General features: G+C 32.2%; 1 protein-coding gene across 1 annotated transcript in view; it reads left to right on the top strand.

Moving 5' to 3' along the window:
- LOC139560287 (collagen alpha-1(XI) chain-like) overlaps positions 1 to 19,192 on the top strand; it is a 229,228-nt gene that overhangs the window by 94,199 nt on the left and 115,837 nt on the right. Inside the window, exons 10-11 of the mRNA XM_071376929.1 lie at positions 13,433 to 13,474; positions 13,762 to 13,824. Coding sequence (XP_071233030.1) covers positions 13,433 to 13,474; positions 13,762 to 13,824 — 105 coding nt within the window. The remainder of the gene's footprint in view (positions 1 to 13,432; positions 13,475 to 13,761; positions 13,825 to 19,192) is intronic.

Below are 19,192 nucleotides of genomic sequence, written 5' to 3'. Positions count from 1 at the left end.
ATCACTACTGTATGACTAGTTATTACCACTACTGTATAACTAGTTATTATCACTACTGTATAACTAGTTATTACCACTACTGTATAACTAGTTATTATCACTACTGTATGACTAGTTATTATCACTACTGTATAACTAGTTATTATCACTACTGTATAACTAGTTATTATCACTACTGAATAACTAGTTATTATCACTACTGTATAACTAGGTCATATCACTACTGTATAACTAGTTATTATCACTACTGTATAACTAGTTATTATCACTACTGTATAACTAGTTATTATCACTACTGAATAACTAGTTATTATCACTACTGTATAACTAGGTCATATCACTACTGTATAACTAGTTATTATCACTACTGTATAACTAGTTATTATCACTACTGTATAACTAGTTATTATCACTACTGTATGACTAGTTATTATCACTACTGTATAACTAGTTATTATCACTACTGTATGACTAGTTATTATCACTACTGTATAACTAGTTATTATCACTACTGTATAACTAGTTATTATCACTACTGTATGACTAGTTATTATCACTACTGTATAACTAGTTATTATCACTACTGTATAACTAGTTATTATCACTACTGTATAACTAGTTATTATCACTACTGTAAACCTAGTTATTATCACTACTGTATAACTAGTTATTATCACTACTGTATAACTAGTTATTATCACTACTGTATAACTAGTTATTATCACTACTGTATAACTAGTTATTATCACTACTGTATGACTAGTTATTATCACTACTGTATAACTAGTTATTATCACTACTGTAAACCTAGTTATTATCACTACTGTATAACTAGTTATTATCACTACTGTATAACTAGTTATTATCACTACTGTATAACTAGTTATTATCACTACTGTATAACTAGTTATAACTAGTTATTATCACTACTGTATAACTAGTTATTATCACTACTGTATGACTAGTTATTATCACTATTGTATAACTAGTTATTATCACTACTGTATAACTAGTTATTATCACTACTGTATAACTAGTTATTATCACTACTGTATAACTAGTTATTATCACTACTGTATAACTAGTTATTACCACTACTGTATAACTAGTTATTATCACTACTGTATAACTAGTTATTATCACTACTGTATAACTAGTTATTACCACTACTGTATAACTAGTTATTATCACTACTGTATAACTAGTTATTATCACTACTTTATAACTAGTTATTATCACTACTGTATAACTAGTTATTATCACTACTGTATAACTAGTTATTATCACTACTGTATGACTAGTTATTACCACTACTGTATAACTAGTTATTACCACTACTGTATGACTAGTTATTATCAGTACTGTATAACTAGTTATTATCACTACTGTATAACTAGTTATTATCACTACTGTATAACTAGTTATTATCACTACTGTATGACTAGTTATTATCACTACTGTATAACTAGTTATTATCACTACTGTATAACTAGTTATTATCACTACTGTATAACTAGTTATTATAACTACTGTATAACTAGTTATTATCACTACTGTATGACTAGTTATTATCACTACTGTATAACTAGTTATTATCACTACTGTAAACCTAGTTATTATCACTACTGTATAACTAGTTATTATCACTACTGTATAACTAGTTATTATCACTACTGTATAACTAGTTATTATCACTACTGTATGACTAGTTATTATCACTACTGTATAACTAGTTATTATCACTACTGTATAACTAGTTATTATCACTACTGTATAACTAGTTATTATCACTACTGTATGACTAGTTATTATCACTACTGTATAACTAGTTATTATCAGTACTGTATAACTAGTTATTATCAGTACTGTATAACTAGTTATTATCACTACTGTAAACCTAGTTATTATCACTACTGTAAACCTAGTTATTATCACTACTGTATAACTAGTTATTATCACTACTGTATAACTAGTTATTATCACTACTGTATAACTAGTTATTATCACTACTGTATGACTAGTTATTATCACTACTGAATAACTAGTTATTATCACTACTGTATGACTAGTTATTATCACTACTGAATAACTAGTTATTATCACTACTGTATGACTAGTTATTACCACTACTGTATAACTAGTTATTATCACTACTGTATAACTAGTTATTACCACTACTGTATAACTAGTTATTATCACTACTGTATGACTAGTTATTACCACTACTGTATAACTAGTTATTATCACTACTGTATGACTAGTTATTACCACTACTGTATGACTAGTTATTATCACTACTGTATAACTAGTTATTATCACTACTGTATAACTAGTTATTATCACTACTGAATAACTAGTTATTATCACTACTGTATAACTAGGTCATATCACTACTGTGTAACTATTTATTATCACTACTGTATAACTAGTTATTATCACTACTGTATAACTAGTTATTATCACTACTGAATAACTAGTTATTATCACTACTGTATAACTAGGTCATATCACTACTGTATAACTAGTTATTATCACTACTGTATAACTAGTTATTATCACTACTGTATAACTAGTTATTATCACTACTGTATAACTAGTTATTATCACTACTGTAAACCTAGTTATTACCACTACTGTATAACTAGTTATTATCACTACTGTATGACTAGTTATTATCACTACTGTATAACTAGTTATTATCACTACTGAATAACTAGTTATTATCACTGCTGTATAACTAGTTATTATCACTACTGTATAACTAGTTATTATCACTACTGTATGACTAGTTATTATCACTACTGTATAACTAGTTATTATCACTACTGTATAACTAGTTATTATCACTACTGTATAACTAGTTATTATCACTACTGTAAACCTAGTTATTATCACTACTGTATAACTAGTTATTATCACTACTGTATAACTAGTTATTATCACTACTGTATAACTAGTTATTATCACTACTGTATAACTAGTTATTATCACTACTGTATGACTAGTTATTATCACTACTGTATAACTAGTTATTATCACTACTGTAAACCTAGTTATTATCACTACTGTATAACTAGTTATTATCACTACTGTATAACTAGTTATTATCACTACTGTATAACTAGTTATTATCACTACTGTATAACTAGTTATAACTAGTTATTATCACTACTGTATAACTAGTTATTATCACTACTGTATGACTAGTTATTATCACTATTGTATAACTAGTTATTATCACTACTGTATAACTAGTTATTATCACTACTGTATAACTAGTTATTATCACTACTGTATAACTAGTTATTATCACTACTGTATAACTAGTTATTACCACTACTGTATAACTAGTTATTATCACTACTGTATAACTAGTTATTATCACTACTGTATAACTAGTTATTACCACTACTGTATAACTAGTTATTATCACTACTGTATAACTAGTTATTATCACTACTTTATAACTAGTTATTATCACTACTGTATAACTAGTTATTATCACTACTGTATAACTAGTTATTATCACTACTGTATGACTAGTTATTACCACTACTTTATAACTAGTTATTACCACTACTGTATGACTAGTTATTATCAGTACTGTATAACTAGTTATTATCACTACTGTATAACTAGTTATTATCACTACTGTATAACTAGTTATTATCACTACTGTATAACTAGTTATTATCACTACTGTATAACTAGTTATTATCACTACTGTATAACTAGTTATTATCACTACTGTATAACTAGTTATTATAACTACTGTATAACTAGTTATTATCACTACTGTATGACTAGTTATTATCACTACTGTATAACTAGTTATTATCACTACTGTAAACCTAGTTATTATCACTACTGTATAACTAGTTATTATCACTACTGTATAACTAGTTATTATCACTACTGTATAACTAGTTATTATCACTACTGTATGACTAGTTATTATCACTACTGTATAACTAGGTCATATCACTACTGTAAACCTAGTTATTATCACTACTGTATAACTAGTTATTATCACTACTGTATAACTAGTTATTATCACTACTGTAAACCTAGTTATTATCACTACTGTAAACCTAGTTATTATCACTACTGTATAACTAGTTATTATCACTACTGTATAACTAGTTATTATCAGTACTGTATAACTAGTTATTATCACTACTGTATGACTAGTTATTATCACTACTGAATAACTAGTTATTATCACTACTGTATGACTAGTTATTACCACTACTGTATAACTAGTTATTATCACTACTGTATAACTAGTTATTACCACTACTGTATAACTAGTTATTATCACTACTGTATGACTAGTTATTATCACTACTGTATAACTAGTTATTATCACTACTGTATAACTAGTTATTATCACTACTGAATAACTAGTTATTATCACTACTGTATAACTAGGTCATATCACTACTGTATAACTAGTTATTATCACTACTGTATAACTAGTTATTATCACTACTGTATAACTAGTTATTATCACTACTGAATAACTAGTTATTATCACTACTGTATAACTAGGTCATATCACTACTGTATAACTAGTTATTATCACTACTGTATAACTAGTTATTATCACTACTGTATAACTAGTTATTATCACTACTGTATGACTAGTTATTATCACTACTGTATAACTAGTTATTATCACTACTGTATGACTAGTTATTATCACTACTGTATAACTAGTTATTATCACTACTGTATAACTAGTTATTATCACTACTGTATGACTAGTTATTATCACTACTGTATAACTAGTTATTATCACTACTGTATAACTAGTTATTATCACTACTGTATAACTAGTTATTATCACTACTGTAAACCTAGTTATTATCACTACTGTATAACTAGTTATTATCACTACTGTATAACTAGTTATTATCACTACTGTATAACTAGTTATTATCACTACTGTATAACTAGTTATTATCACTACTGTATGACTAGTTATTATCACTACTGTATAACTAGTTATTATCACTACTGTAAACCTAGTTATTATCACTACTGTATAACTAGTTATTATCACTACTGTATAACTAGTTATTATCACTACTGTATAACTAGTTATTATCACTACTGTATAACTAGTTATAACTAGTTATTATCACTACTGTATAACTAGTTATTATCACTACTGTATGACTAGTTATTATCACTATTGTATAACTAGTTATTATCACTACTGTATAACTAGTTATTATCACTACTGTATAACTAGTTATTATCACTACTGTATAACTAGTTATTATCACTACTGTATAACTAGTTATTACCACTACTGTATAACTAGTTATTATCACTACTGTATAACTAGTTATTATCACTACTGTATAACTAGTTATTACCACTACTGTATAACTAGTTATTATCACTACTGTATAACTAGTTATTATCACTACTTTATAACTAGTTATTATCACTACTGTATAACTAGTTATTATCACTACTGTATAACTAGTTATTATCACTACTGTATGACTAGTTATTACCACTACTGTATAACTAGTTATTACCACTACTGTATGACTAGTTATTATCAGTACTGTATAACTAGTTATTATCACTACTGTATAACTAGTTATTATCACTACTGTATAACTAGTTATTATCACTACTGTATGACTAGTTATTATCACTACTGTATAACTAGTTATTATCACTACTGTATAACTAGTTATTATCACTACTGTATAACTAGTTATTATAACTACTGTATAACTAGTTATTATCACTACTGTATGACTAGTTATTATCACTACTGTATAACTAGTTATTATCACTACTGTAAACCTAGTTATTATCACTACTGTATAACTAGTTATTATCACTACTGTATAACTAGTTATTATCACTACTGTATAACTAGTTATTATCACTACTGTATGACTAGTTATTATCACTACTGTATAACTAGGTCATATCACTACTGTAAACCTAGTTATTATCACTACTGTATAACTAGTTATTATCACTACTGTATAACTAGTTATTATCACTACTGTATGACTAGTTATTATCACTACTGTATGACTAGTTATTATCACTACTGTATGACTAGTTATTATCACTACTGTATAACTAGTTATTATCAGTACTGTATAACTAGTTATTATCAGTACTGTATAACTAGTTATTATCACTACTGTAAACCTAGTTATTATCACTACTGTAAACCTAGTTATTATCACTACTGTATAACTAGTTATTATCACTACTGTATAACTAGTTATTATCAGTACTGTATAACTAGTTATTATCACTACTGTATGACTAGTTATTATCACTACTGAATAACTAGTTATTATCACTACTGTATGACTAGTTATTATCACTACTGAATAACTAGTTATTATCACTACTGTATGACTAGTTATTACCACTACTGTATAACTAGTTATTATCACTACTGTATAACTAGTTATTACCACTACTGTATAACTAGTTATTATCACTACTGTATGACTAGTTATTACCACTACTGTATAACTAGTTATTATCACTACTGTATGACTAGTTATTACCACTACTGTATGACTAGTTATTATCACTACTGTATAACTAGTTATTATCACTACTGTATAACTAGTTATTATCACTACTGAATAACTAGTTATTATCACTACTGTATAACTAGGTCATATCACTACTGTGTAACTATTTATTATCACTACTGTATAACTAGTTATTATCACTACTGTATAACTAGTTATTATCACTACTGAATAACTAGTTATTATCACTACTGTATAACTAGGTCATATCACTACTGTATAACTAGTTATTATCACTACTGTATAACTAGTTATTATCACTACTGTATAACTAGTTATTATCACTACTGTATAACTAGTTATTATCACTACTGTAAACCTAGTTATTACCACTACTGTATAACTAGTTATTATCACTACTGTATGACTAGTTATTATCACTACTGTATAACTAGTTATTATCACTACTGAATAACTAGTTATTATCACTGCTGTATAACTAGTTATTATCACTACTGTATAACTAGTTATTATCACTACTGTATGACTAGTTATTATCACTACTGTATAACTAGTTATTATCACTACTGTATAACTAGTTATTATCACTACTGTATAACTAGTTATTATCACTACTGTAAACCTAGTTATTATCACTACTGTATAACTAGTTATTATCACTACTGTATAACTAGTTATTATCACTACTGTATAACTAGTTATTATCACTACTGTATAACTAGTTATTATCACTACTGTATGACTAGTTATTATCACTACTGTATAACTAGTTATTATCACTACTGTAAACCTAGTTATTATCACTACTGTATAACTAGTTATTATCACTACTGTATAACTAGTTATTATCACTACTGTATAACTAGTTATTATCACTACTGTATAACTAGTTATAACTAGTTATTATCACTACTGTATAACTAGTTATTATCACTACTGTATGACTAGTTATTATCACTATTGTATAACTAGTTATTATCACTACTGTATAACTAGTTATTATCACTACTGTATAACTAGTTATTATCACTACTGTATAACTAGTTATTATCACTACTGTATAACTAGTTATTACCACTACTGTATAACTAGTTATTATCACTACTGTATAACTAGTTATTATCACTACTGTATAACTAGTTATTACCACTACTGTATAACTAGTTATTATCACTACTGTATAACTAGTTATTATCACTACTTTATAACTAGTTATTATCACTACTGTATAACTAGTTATTATCACTACTGTATAACTAGTTATTATCACTACTGTATGACTAGTTATTACCACTACTTTATAACTAGTTATTACCACTACTGTATGACTAGTTATTATCAGTACTGTATAACTAGTTATTATCACTACTGTATAACTAGTTATTATCACTACTGTATAACTAGTTATTATCACTACTGTATGACTAGTTATTATCACTACTGTATAACTAGTTATTATCACTACTGTATAACTAGTTATTATCACTACTGTATAACTAGTTATTATAACTACTGTATAACTAGTTATTATCACTACTGTATGACTAGTTATTATCACTACTGTATAACTAGTTATTATCACTACTGTAAACCTAGTTATTATCACTACTGTATAACTAGTTATTATCACTACTGTATAACTAGTTATTATCACTACTGTATAACTAGTTATTATCACTACTGTATGACTAGTTATTATCACTACTGTATAACTAGGTCATATCACTACTGTAAACCTAGTTATTATCACTACTGTATAACTAGTTATTATCACTACTGTATAACTAGTTATTATCACTACTGTATGACTAGTTATTATCACTACTGTATGACTAGTTATTATCACTACTGTATGACTAGTTATTATCACTACTGTATAACTAGTTATTATCAGTACTGTATAACTAGTTATTATCAGTACTGTATAACTAGTTATTATCACTACTGTAAACCTAGTTATTATCACTACTGTAAACCTAGTTATTATCACTACTGTATAACTAGTTATTATCACTACTGTATAACTAGTTATTATCAGTACTGTATAACTAGTTATTATCACTACTGTATGACTAGTTATTATCACTACTGAATAACTAGTTATTATCACTACTGTATGACTAGTTATTATCACTACTGAATAACTAGTTATTATCACTACTGTATGACTAGTTATTACCACTACTGTATAACTAGTTATTATCACTACTGTATAACTAGTTATTATCACTACTGTATAACTAGTTATTATCACTACTGTAAACCTAGTTATTATCACTACTGTATAACTAGTTATTATCACTACTGTATAACTAGTTATTATCACTACTGTATAACTAGTTATTATCACTACTGTATAACTAGTTATTATCACTACTGTATGACTAGTTATTATCACTACTGTATAACTAGTTATTATCACTACTGTAAACCTAGTTATTATCACTACTGTATAACTAGTTATTATCACTACTGTATAACTAGTTATTATCACTACTGTATAACTAGTTATTATCACTACTGTATAACTAGTTATAACTAGTTATTATCACTACTGTATAACTAGTTATTATCACTACTGTATGACTAGTTATTATCACTATTGTATAACTAGTTATTATCACTACTGTATAACTAGTTATTATCACTACTGTATAACTAGTTATTATCACTACTGTATAACTAGTTATTATCACTACTGTATAACTAGTTATTACCACTACTGTATAACTAGTTATTATCACTACTGTATAACTAGTTATTATCACTACTGTATAACTAGTTATTACCACTACTGTATAACTAGTTATTATCACTACTGTATAACTAGTTATTATCACTACTTTATAACTAGTTATTATCACTACTGTATAACTAGTTATTATCACTACTGTATAACTAGTTATTATCACTACTGTATGACTAGTTATTACCACTACTTTATAACTAGTTATTACCACTACTGTATGACTAGTTATTATCAGTACTGTATAACTAGTTATTATCACTACTGTATAACTAGTTATTATCACTACTGTATAACTAGTTATTATCACTACTGTATGACTAGTTATTATCACTACTGTATAACTAGTTATTATCACTACTGTATAACTAGTTATTATCACTACTGTATAACTAGTTATTATAACTACTGTATAACTAGTTATTATCACTACTGTATGACTAGTTATTATCACTACTGTATAACTAGTTATTATCACTACTGTAAACCTAGTTTTTATCACTACTGTATAACTAGTTATTATCACTACTGTATAACTAGTTATTATCACTACTGTATGACTAGTTATTATCACTACTGTATAACTAGGTCATATCACTACTGTAAACCTAGTTATTATCACTACTGTATAACTAGTTATTATCACTACTGTATAACTAGTTATTATCACTACTGTATGACTAGTTATTATCACTACTGTATGACTAGTTATTATCACTACTGTATGACTAGTTATTATCACTACTGTATAACTAGTTATTATCAGTACTGTATAACTAGTTATTATCAGTACTGTATAACTAGTTATTATCACTACTGTAAACCTAGTTATTATCACTACTGTAAACCTAGTTATTATCACTACTGTATAACTAGTTATTATCACTACTGTATAACTAGTTATTATCAGTACTGTATAACTAGTTATTATCACTACTGTATGACTAGTTATTATCACTACTGAATAACTAGTTATTATCACTACTGTATGACTAGTTATTATCACTACTGAATAACTAGTTATTATCACTACTGTATGACTAGTTATTACCACTACTGTATAACTAGTTATTATCACTACTGTATAACTAGTTATTACCACTACTGTATAACTAGTTATTATCACTACTGTATGACTAGTTATTACCACTACTGTATAACTAGTTATTATCACTACTGTATGACTAGTTATTACCACTACTGTATGACTAGTTATTATCACTACTGTATAACTAGTTATTATCACTACTGTATAACTAGTTATTATCACTACTGAATAACTAGTTATTATCACTACTGTATAACTAGGTCATATCACTACTGTATAACTATTTATTATCACTACTGTATAACTAGTTATTATCACTACTGTATAACTAGTTATTATCACTACTGAATAACTAGTTATTATCACTACTGTATAACTAGGTCATATCACTACTGTATAACTAGTTATTATCACTACTGTATAACTAGTTATTATCACTACTGTATAACTAGTTATTATCACTACTGTATAACTAGTTATTATCACTACTGTAAACCTAGTTATTACCACTACTGTATAACTAGTTATTATCACTACTGTATGACTAGTTATTATCACTACTGTATAACTAGTTATTATCACTACTGAATAACTAGTTATTATCACTGCTGTATAACTAGTTATTATCACTACTGTATAACTAGTTATTATCACTACTGTATAACTAGTTATTATCACTACTGAATAACTAGTTATTATCACTACTGTATAACTAGTTATTATCACTACTGTATAACTAGTTATTATCACTACTGTATAACTAGTTATTATCACTACTGTATAACTAGTTATTATCACTACTGTATAACTAGTTATTATCACTACTGTATGACTAGTTATTATCACTACTGTATAACTAGTTATTATCACTACTGTATAACTAGTTATTATCACTACTGTATAACTAGTTATTATCACTACTGTATAACTAGATATTATCAGTACTGTATAACTAGATATTATCACTACTGTAAACCTAGTTATTACCACTACTGTATAACTAGTTATTATCACTACTGTATAACTAGTTATTATCACTACTGTATGACTAGTTATTATCACTACTGTAAACCTAGTTATTATCACTACTGTATAACTAGTTATTACCACTACTGTATAACTAGTTATATCACTACTGTATAACTAGTTATTATCACTACTGTATGACTAGTTATTATCACTACTGTATAACTAGTTATTATCACTACTGTAAACCTAGTTATTATCACTACTGTATAACTAGTTATTATCACTACTGTATAACTAGTTATTATCACTACTGTATAACTAGTTATTATCACTACTGTAAACCTAGTTATTATCACTACTGTATAACTAGTTATTATCACTACTGTATAACTAGTTATTATCACTACTGTGTAACTAGGTAATGATGATGTATCAGCTAAAACTGTACTCTGTCTCCACACTGCATGTAGATTTACTGCCGTCTCTGAATGCTAATGTATCCATGTTTCCCTCTCTTTTCTCTGTCTTCCCTCTCTTTTCTCTCTCTTTTCCCTGTCTTCCCTCTCTTTTGTCTGTCTTCCCTGTCTCTTCTCTGTCTTCCCTCTCTTTTCTCTGTCTTCCCTCTCTTTTCTCTGTCTTCCCTCTCTTTTGTCTGTCTTTCCTCTCTTTTCTCTCTCTTTTCTCTGTCTTCCCTCTCTTTTGTCTGTCTTCCCTCTCTTTTGTCTGTCTTCCCTCGCTTTTGTCTGTCTTCCCTCTATTTTGTCTGTCTTCCCTGTCTCTTCTCTGTCTTCCCTCTCCGTTATCTGTCTTCCCTCTCTTTTGTCTGTCTTCCCTCTCTTTTGTCTGTCTTCCCTCTCTTTTCTCTGTCTTCCCTGTCTCTTCTCTGTCTTCCCTCTCTTTTCCCTCTCTTTTGTCTGTCTTCCCTCTCTTTTGTCTGTCTTCCCTCTCTTTTGTCTGTCTTCCCTCTCTTTTCTCTGTCTTCCCTCTCTTTTGTCTGTCTTTTCTCTGTCTTCCCTCTCTTTTCTCTGTCTTCCCTCTCTTTTGTCTGTCTTCCCTCTCTTTTCCCTGTCTTCTCTCTCTTTCCCCTGTCTTCCCTCTCTTTTCTCTATCTTCCCTCTCTTTTCTCTCTCTTTTCCCTGTCTTCCCTCTCTTTTGTCTGTCTTCCCTCTCTTTTCTCTGTCTTCCCTGTCTCTTCTCTGTCTTCCCTCTCTTTTGTCTGTCTTCCCTCTCTTTTGTCTGTCTTCCATCTCTTTTCTCTGTCTTCCCTCTCTTTTGTCTGTCTTCCCTCTCTTTTGTCTGTCTTCCCTCTCTTTTCCCTGTCTTCTCTCTCTTTCCCCTGTCTTCCCTCTCTTTTCTCTATCTTCCCTCTCTTTTCTCTCTCTTTTCCCTGTCTTCCCTCTCTTTTGTCTGTCTTCCCTCTCTTTTCTCTGTCTTCCCTGTCTCTTCTCTGTCTTCCCTCTCTTTTGTCTGTCTTCCCTCTCTTTTGTCTGTCTTCCATCTCTTTTCTCTGTCTTCCCTCTCTTTTGTCTGTCTTCCCTCTCTTTTGTCTGTCTTCCCTCTCTTTTCTCTGTCTTCCCTCTCTTTTCTCTCTCTTTCTCTGTCTTCCCTCTCTTTTCTCTGTATTCCCTGTCTCTTCTCTGTCTTCCCTCTCTTTTCGCTCTCTTTACTCTGTCTTCCCTCTCTTTTCTCTGTATTCCCTGTCTCTTCTCTGTCTTCCCTCTCTTTTCTCTCTCTTTTCCCTGTCTTCCCTCTCTTTTCTCTGTATTCCCTGTCTCTTCTCTGTCTTCCCTCTCTTTTCTCTCTCTTTTCCCTGTCTTCCCTCTCTTTTGTCTGTCTTCCCTGTCTCTTCTCTGTCTTCCCTCTCTTTTCTCTTTTCTCTGTCTTCCCTCTCTTTTGTCTGTCTTCCCTCTCTTTTCTCTGTCTTCCCTCTCTTTTGTCTGTCTTCCCTCTCTTTTGTCTCTCTTCGCTCTCTTTTGTCTGTCTTCCCTCGCTTTCTCTGTCTTCCCTCTCTTTTGTTTGTCTTCCCTCTCTTTTGTCTGTCTTCCCTCTCTTTTGTCTGTCTTCCCTTTCTTTTCTCTCTCTCTTGTCTGTCTTCCCTCTCTTTTCTCTGTCTTCCAGGGGATGCTGATTGAAGGACCCCAAGGAGGCCCCGGCCAAGCTGTGAGTATCACGTTCTCTCTTTGCCTCCCTCTCTCCCAGACCTACTCTCTCTCTCTTTGCCTCCAGAGAGAGAGAGAGAGAGACCAGAAAGGCAAAGAGAGAGACAAAGAGAGACAAAGAGAGAGACAAAGATTGTGAAAGAGTGCACGAGAGAGAGAGAGCAAGAGAAAGAAAGAGAGAGAGTGTAGCTTTGTCTCTCTGAGGTTGATAAATTAAATGTGGTAGCAGTTTGGTAAGCTAGCTCTGCTGTAGTTAACGTGTGTGTGTGTGTGTGTGTGCGTTCGCAGGGCCTGCCCGGCGCCCCAGGCTCCCAGGGTGCCCCTGGCCCACATGGAGACCACGGTGACAGGGTAAGTGAGCTGTCGCTGCTCAGGAACTCCCTTTGCACTTCCTGCTGTTGGAAATAGGTCATTCCCTCATTACCCACCACTTTCTTTAACTCTCTGACTATCATTTTAACCCATCACTATAGCAACATATGCAACTCAACAGTTTATATATAGCTACCACAGCAAATAGTGTAAAGGCTATTCAGAGTGTGGTTGGAGAACTCTGGCTCATAGAATATACAGTACAACCCTTATAGAACATACAGTACAACCCTCATAGAATATACAGTACAACCCTCAAATAACATACAGTACAACCCTCATAAAATATACAGTACAACCCTCATAGAATATACAACACAACCCTCATAGAATATACAGTACAACCCTCATAGAATATACAGTACAACCCTCATAGAATATACAGTACAACCCTCATAGAATATACAGTACAACCCTCAAATAACATACAGTACAACCCTCATAAAATATACAGTACAACCCTCATAGAATATACAACACAACCCTCATAGAATATACAGTACAACCCTCATAGAATATACAGTACAACCCTCATAGAATATACAGTACAACCCTCATAGAATATACAGTACAACCCTCAAATAACATACAGTACAACCCTCATAAAATATACAGTACAACCCTCATAGAATATACAACACAACCCTCATAGAATATACAGTACAACCCTCATAGAATATACAGTACAACCCTCATAGAATATACAGTACAACCCTCATAGAATATACAGTACAACCCTCAAATAACATACAGTACAACCCTCATAAAATATACAGTACAACCCTCATAGAATATACAACACAACCCTCATAGAATATACAGTACAACCCTCATAGAATATACAGTACAACCCTCATATAATATACAGTACAACCCTCATAGAATATACAGTACAAACCTCATAGAATATACAGTACAACCCTCATAGAATATACAGTACAACCCTCATAGAATATACAACACAACCCTCATAGAATATACGGCACAACCCTCATAGAATATACAACACAACCCTCATAGAATATACAGTACAACCCTCATAGAATATACAGTACAACACTCATAGAATATACAGTACAACCCTCATAGAATATACAGTACAACCCTCATAGAATATACAGTACAACACTCATAGAATATACAGTACAACACTCATAGAATATACAGTACAACCCTCATAGAATATACAGTACAACCCTCATAGAATATACAGTACAACACTCATAGAATATACAGTACAACACTCATAGAATATACAGTACAACCCTCATAGAATATACAGTACAACACTCATAGAATATACAGTACAACACTCATAGAATATACAGTACAACACTCATAGAATATACAGTACAACCCTCATAGAATATACAGTACAACACTCATAGAATATACAGTACAACACTCATAGAATATACAGTACAACCCTCATAGAACATACAGTACAACCCTCATAGAATATACAGTACAACACTCATAGAATATACAGTACAACACTCATAGAATATACAGTACAACCCTCATAGAATATACAGTACAACACTCATAGAATATACAGTACAACCCTCATAGAATATACAGTACAACCCTCATAGAATATACAGTACAACCCTCATAGAATATACAGTACAACACTCATAGAATATACAGTACAACACTCATAGAATATACAGTACAACCCTCATAGAATATACGGCACAACCCTCATAGAATATACAGTACAACCCTCATAGAATATACGGCACAACCCTCATAGAATATACAGTACAACCCTCATAGAATATACAGTACAACCCTCATAGAATATACAGTTCAACCCTCATAGAATATACAGTTCAACCCTCATAGAATATACAGTACAACCCTCATAGAATATACAAGACAACCCTCTGCACATCAAACCAATACAACTATAGCGGTTTAGAAATACCAAAGAATGGAATGTTAAGGGAGATCTCAGTGAATGGAATGTTAAGGGAGATCTAAGTGAATGGAATGTTAAGGGAGATCTAAGTGAATGGAATGTTAAGGGAGATCTAAGTGAATGGAATGTTAAGGGAGATCTAAGTGAATGGAATGTTAAGGGAGATCTCAGTGAATTTAATGTTAAGGGAGATCTCAGTGAATGGAATGTTAAGGGAGATATAAGTGAATGGAATGTTATGGGAGATCTAAGTGAATGGAATGTTATGGGAGATCTAAGTGAATGGAATGTTAAGGGAGATCTAAGTGAATGGAATGTTATGGGAGATCTAAGTGAATGGAATGTTAAGGGAGATATCAGTGAATGGAATGTTAAGGGAGATCTCAGTGAGTTTAATGTTAAGGGAGATCTAAGTGAATGAAATGTTAAGGGAGATCTAAGTGAATGGAATGTTAAGGGAGATATAAGTGAATGGAATGTTATGGGAGATCTAAGTGAATGGATGTTAAGGGAGATCTAAGTGAATGGAATGTTAAGGGAGATCTCAGTGAATGGAATGTTATGGGAGATCTAAGTGAATGGAATGTTAAGGGAGATATCAGTGAATGGAATGTTAAGGGAGATCTAAGTGAATGGAATGTTAAGGGAGATATCAGTGAATGGAATGTTAAGGGAGATCTAAGTTAATGGAATGTTAAGGGAGATCTCAGTGAATGGAATGTTAAGGGATATCTCAGTGAATGGAATGTTAAGGGAGATCTCAGTTAATTGAATGTTAAGGGAGATCTCAGTGAATGGAATGTTAAGGGAGATGTAAGTGAATGGAATGTTAAGGGAGATCTAAGTGAATGGAATGTTAAGGGAGATCTCAGTTAATGGAATGTTATGGGAGATCTAAGTGAATTTAATGTTAAGGGAGATCTAAGTGAATGGAATGTTAAGGGAGATCTAAGTGAATGGAATGTTAAGGGAGATCTAAATGAATGGAATGTTAAGGGAGATCTCAGTGAATGGAATGTTAAGGGAGATGTAAGTGAATTTCATGTTAAGTGAGATCTAAGTGAATGGAATGTTAAGGGAGATCTAGTGAATGGAATGTTAAGGGAGATCTCAGTGAATGGAATGTTAAGGTAGATCTCAGTGAATGGAATGTTAAGGGAGATCTAAGTGAATGGAATGTTAAGGGAGATCTCAGTGAATGGAATGTTAAGGGCGATCTAAGTGAATGGAATGTTAAGGGAGATCTCAGTGAATGGAATGTTAAGGGAGATTTAAGTGAATGGAATGTTAAGGGAGATCTCAGTGAATTCAATATTAAGGGAGATCTTGTTGTTGTTTTTTGTTGAGAGAATACCAAGTGTGCAAAGCTGGCAAAGCTGGCAAAGGGTGGCTACTTTGAAGAATCTCAAATATAAAATAGATGTTGATTTGTTTAGGCGTGTCCAAACGTTTGACTGGTACTGTATATTTGGGAGAATGTGGTTCTTAGACGCCTCAGGCCAAGACCGACTAGTCTGTCTCCTTGGACCGTGACTAATATATCTGACTAGTAACGAGTCAGCATTCCACTTACTTCACTGATTCTTAGATGACAGTCTATTCATAGTAACAGTATACTATGATAATGAAGACATTAGTTTAACATAATAAACACAGTGTTTCAGACAAGACTGGTCTTGACAACAAGTCGTCCATCTTGGTTTACAAAGAAGTGAAGCCAGCAGATATACCTATAAAGGAAGTCGTTTCTCTGTATCCTGCTCCTTTGGCTGGTTTTGTAGTAGAGCCCCAACACCTTCATACCACGGGGAGATAAGAAGTCAATCGGGCAGGGCTCGCTACTGCACCGGGAAGGAGAAGGAGAGCGGAGAGAGGAGAGAGGAGAGAAAAGAAGGAAGGAGGAGGGAGGGGAGGAAGACCGAGGGGCAGGTCCTGGAAACCAAATAACTCGGATTACCCTCAACAGCACATAGTTGTAGAACTACGTCCCTAAATTCCCTATAGGCTCTGGTTAAAAGTAGTACACTATCTAGGGCATAGGTTGCTATTTGGGTCGCTTGCTGTTTTTTTCTCTCTCGATGTCTCAGTTTCAAGGGGCCTTAAGCCGACCTCAGACCCTCCAGCAGCACATCAAACAATAAGGCACCCTATAGAGTGTACTTCTTTAGGGCTGCACTGGACCCTGGTCTAAAGTAGTGCCCTAATATCGGGACTACGGTGCCGTTTGGGACACAGCCCTGGGACTGTGGATCTGAGGACATTTAGTTTGATTGATTGACACGGAATAAGTGGCCCTTCTTTAAGAAGCTGTAGTAAGGCTTTGTTTTTTCCTCCTAGAATGTGGTGACTCGACCCCGTTTCCCACTTCCCCCCCGCTACACACCCTACATTGTAAATAAGAATTTGTTCTTAACTGACTTGCCTAGTTATATAACGGTTAAATACACTTTTTTTTACATTTAAATTACAAATAAATGGGATTAGGACGACTTGAGACCCAACCTTAGAATGGAGGGAAGACACACCCACCAAGCCCACCTCAGCAGAGGCAAACGTCCCTCTCCCTTCCCCTACCCTCCCCTCCTCTTGACACAAAAGCCTTTTTGTTCCAGTAAGGGCAGAATGCTCAGAAAATATTTGTCTGATCCTGGATCCCTCCACCCCAGTCCGTCGTTCCCTCTCCATTTCCTCCCAGGAGGAGTTAGCCTGACTGAGAATTGACAGGCCCATTGAAATTGATCCGGTGCTGGTGGTTCTGAAGTTTGAGATTTTTGGAAAGAGCAGGGTCTCCCTAACACACACACACACACACACACACACACACACACACACACACACACACACACACACACACACACACACACACACACACACACACACACACACACACACACACACACACACACACACACACACACACACACACTATACCCAAGCAAGGACTATCCTTTTATCAGCACATTTCTCACATAACCTACCCCGCACCCCTTGCCTCCTCTCTCCCCACCCAATGATATATATATATATATATATATACACACTAGATGACTGATAGATGGTGCTGTTGAAACCTCCATCTTGGTACTCCCCAAGCATTTCTAATACATGTATATATATATACAGTATATATAGACACTAGATGACTGATAGATGGTGCTGTGTTTAAGCCTCCATCTTGGTACTACCCCCACCATTTATAATGTATATATACACTAGATGACTGATAGATGGTGCTGTGTTGAAGCCTCCATCTTGGTACTCCCCCACCATTTATAATGTATATATACACTAGATGACTGATAGATGGTGCTCTGTTGAAGCCTCCATCTTGGTACTCCCCCACCATTTATAATGTATGTATACACTAGATGACTGATAGATGGTGCTGTGTTGAAGCCTCCATCTTGGTACTACCCCACTATT

This window comes from Salvelinus alpinus, chromosome 30 (assembly GCF_045679555.1).
Source record: "Salvelinus alpinus chromosome 30, SLU_Salpinus.1, whole genome shotgun sequence".
Taxonomy (NCBI): domain Eukaryota; kingdom Metazoa; phylum Chordata; class Actinopteri; order Salmoniformes; family Salmonidae; genus Salvelinus; species Salvelinus alpinus.
Note: the sequence above shows the minus strand (reverse complement) of the source record. Positions and strands in the feature narration are given on the sequence as shown.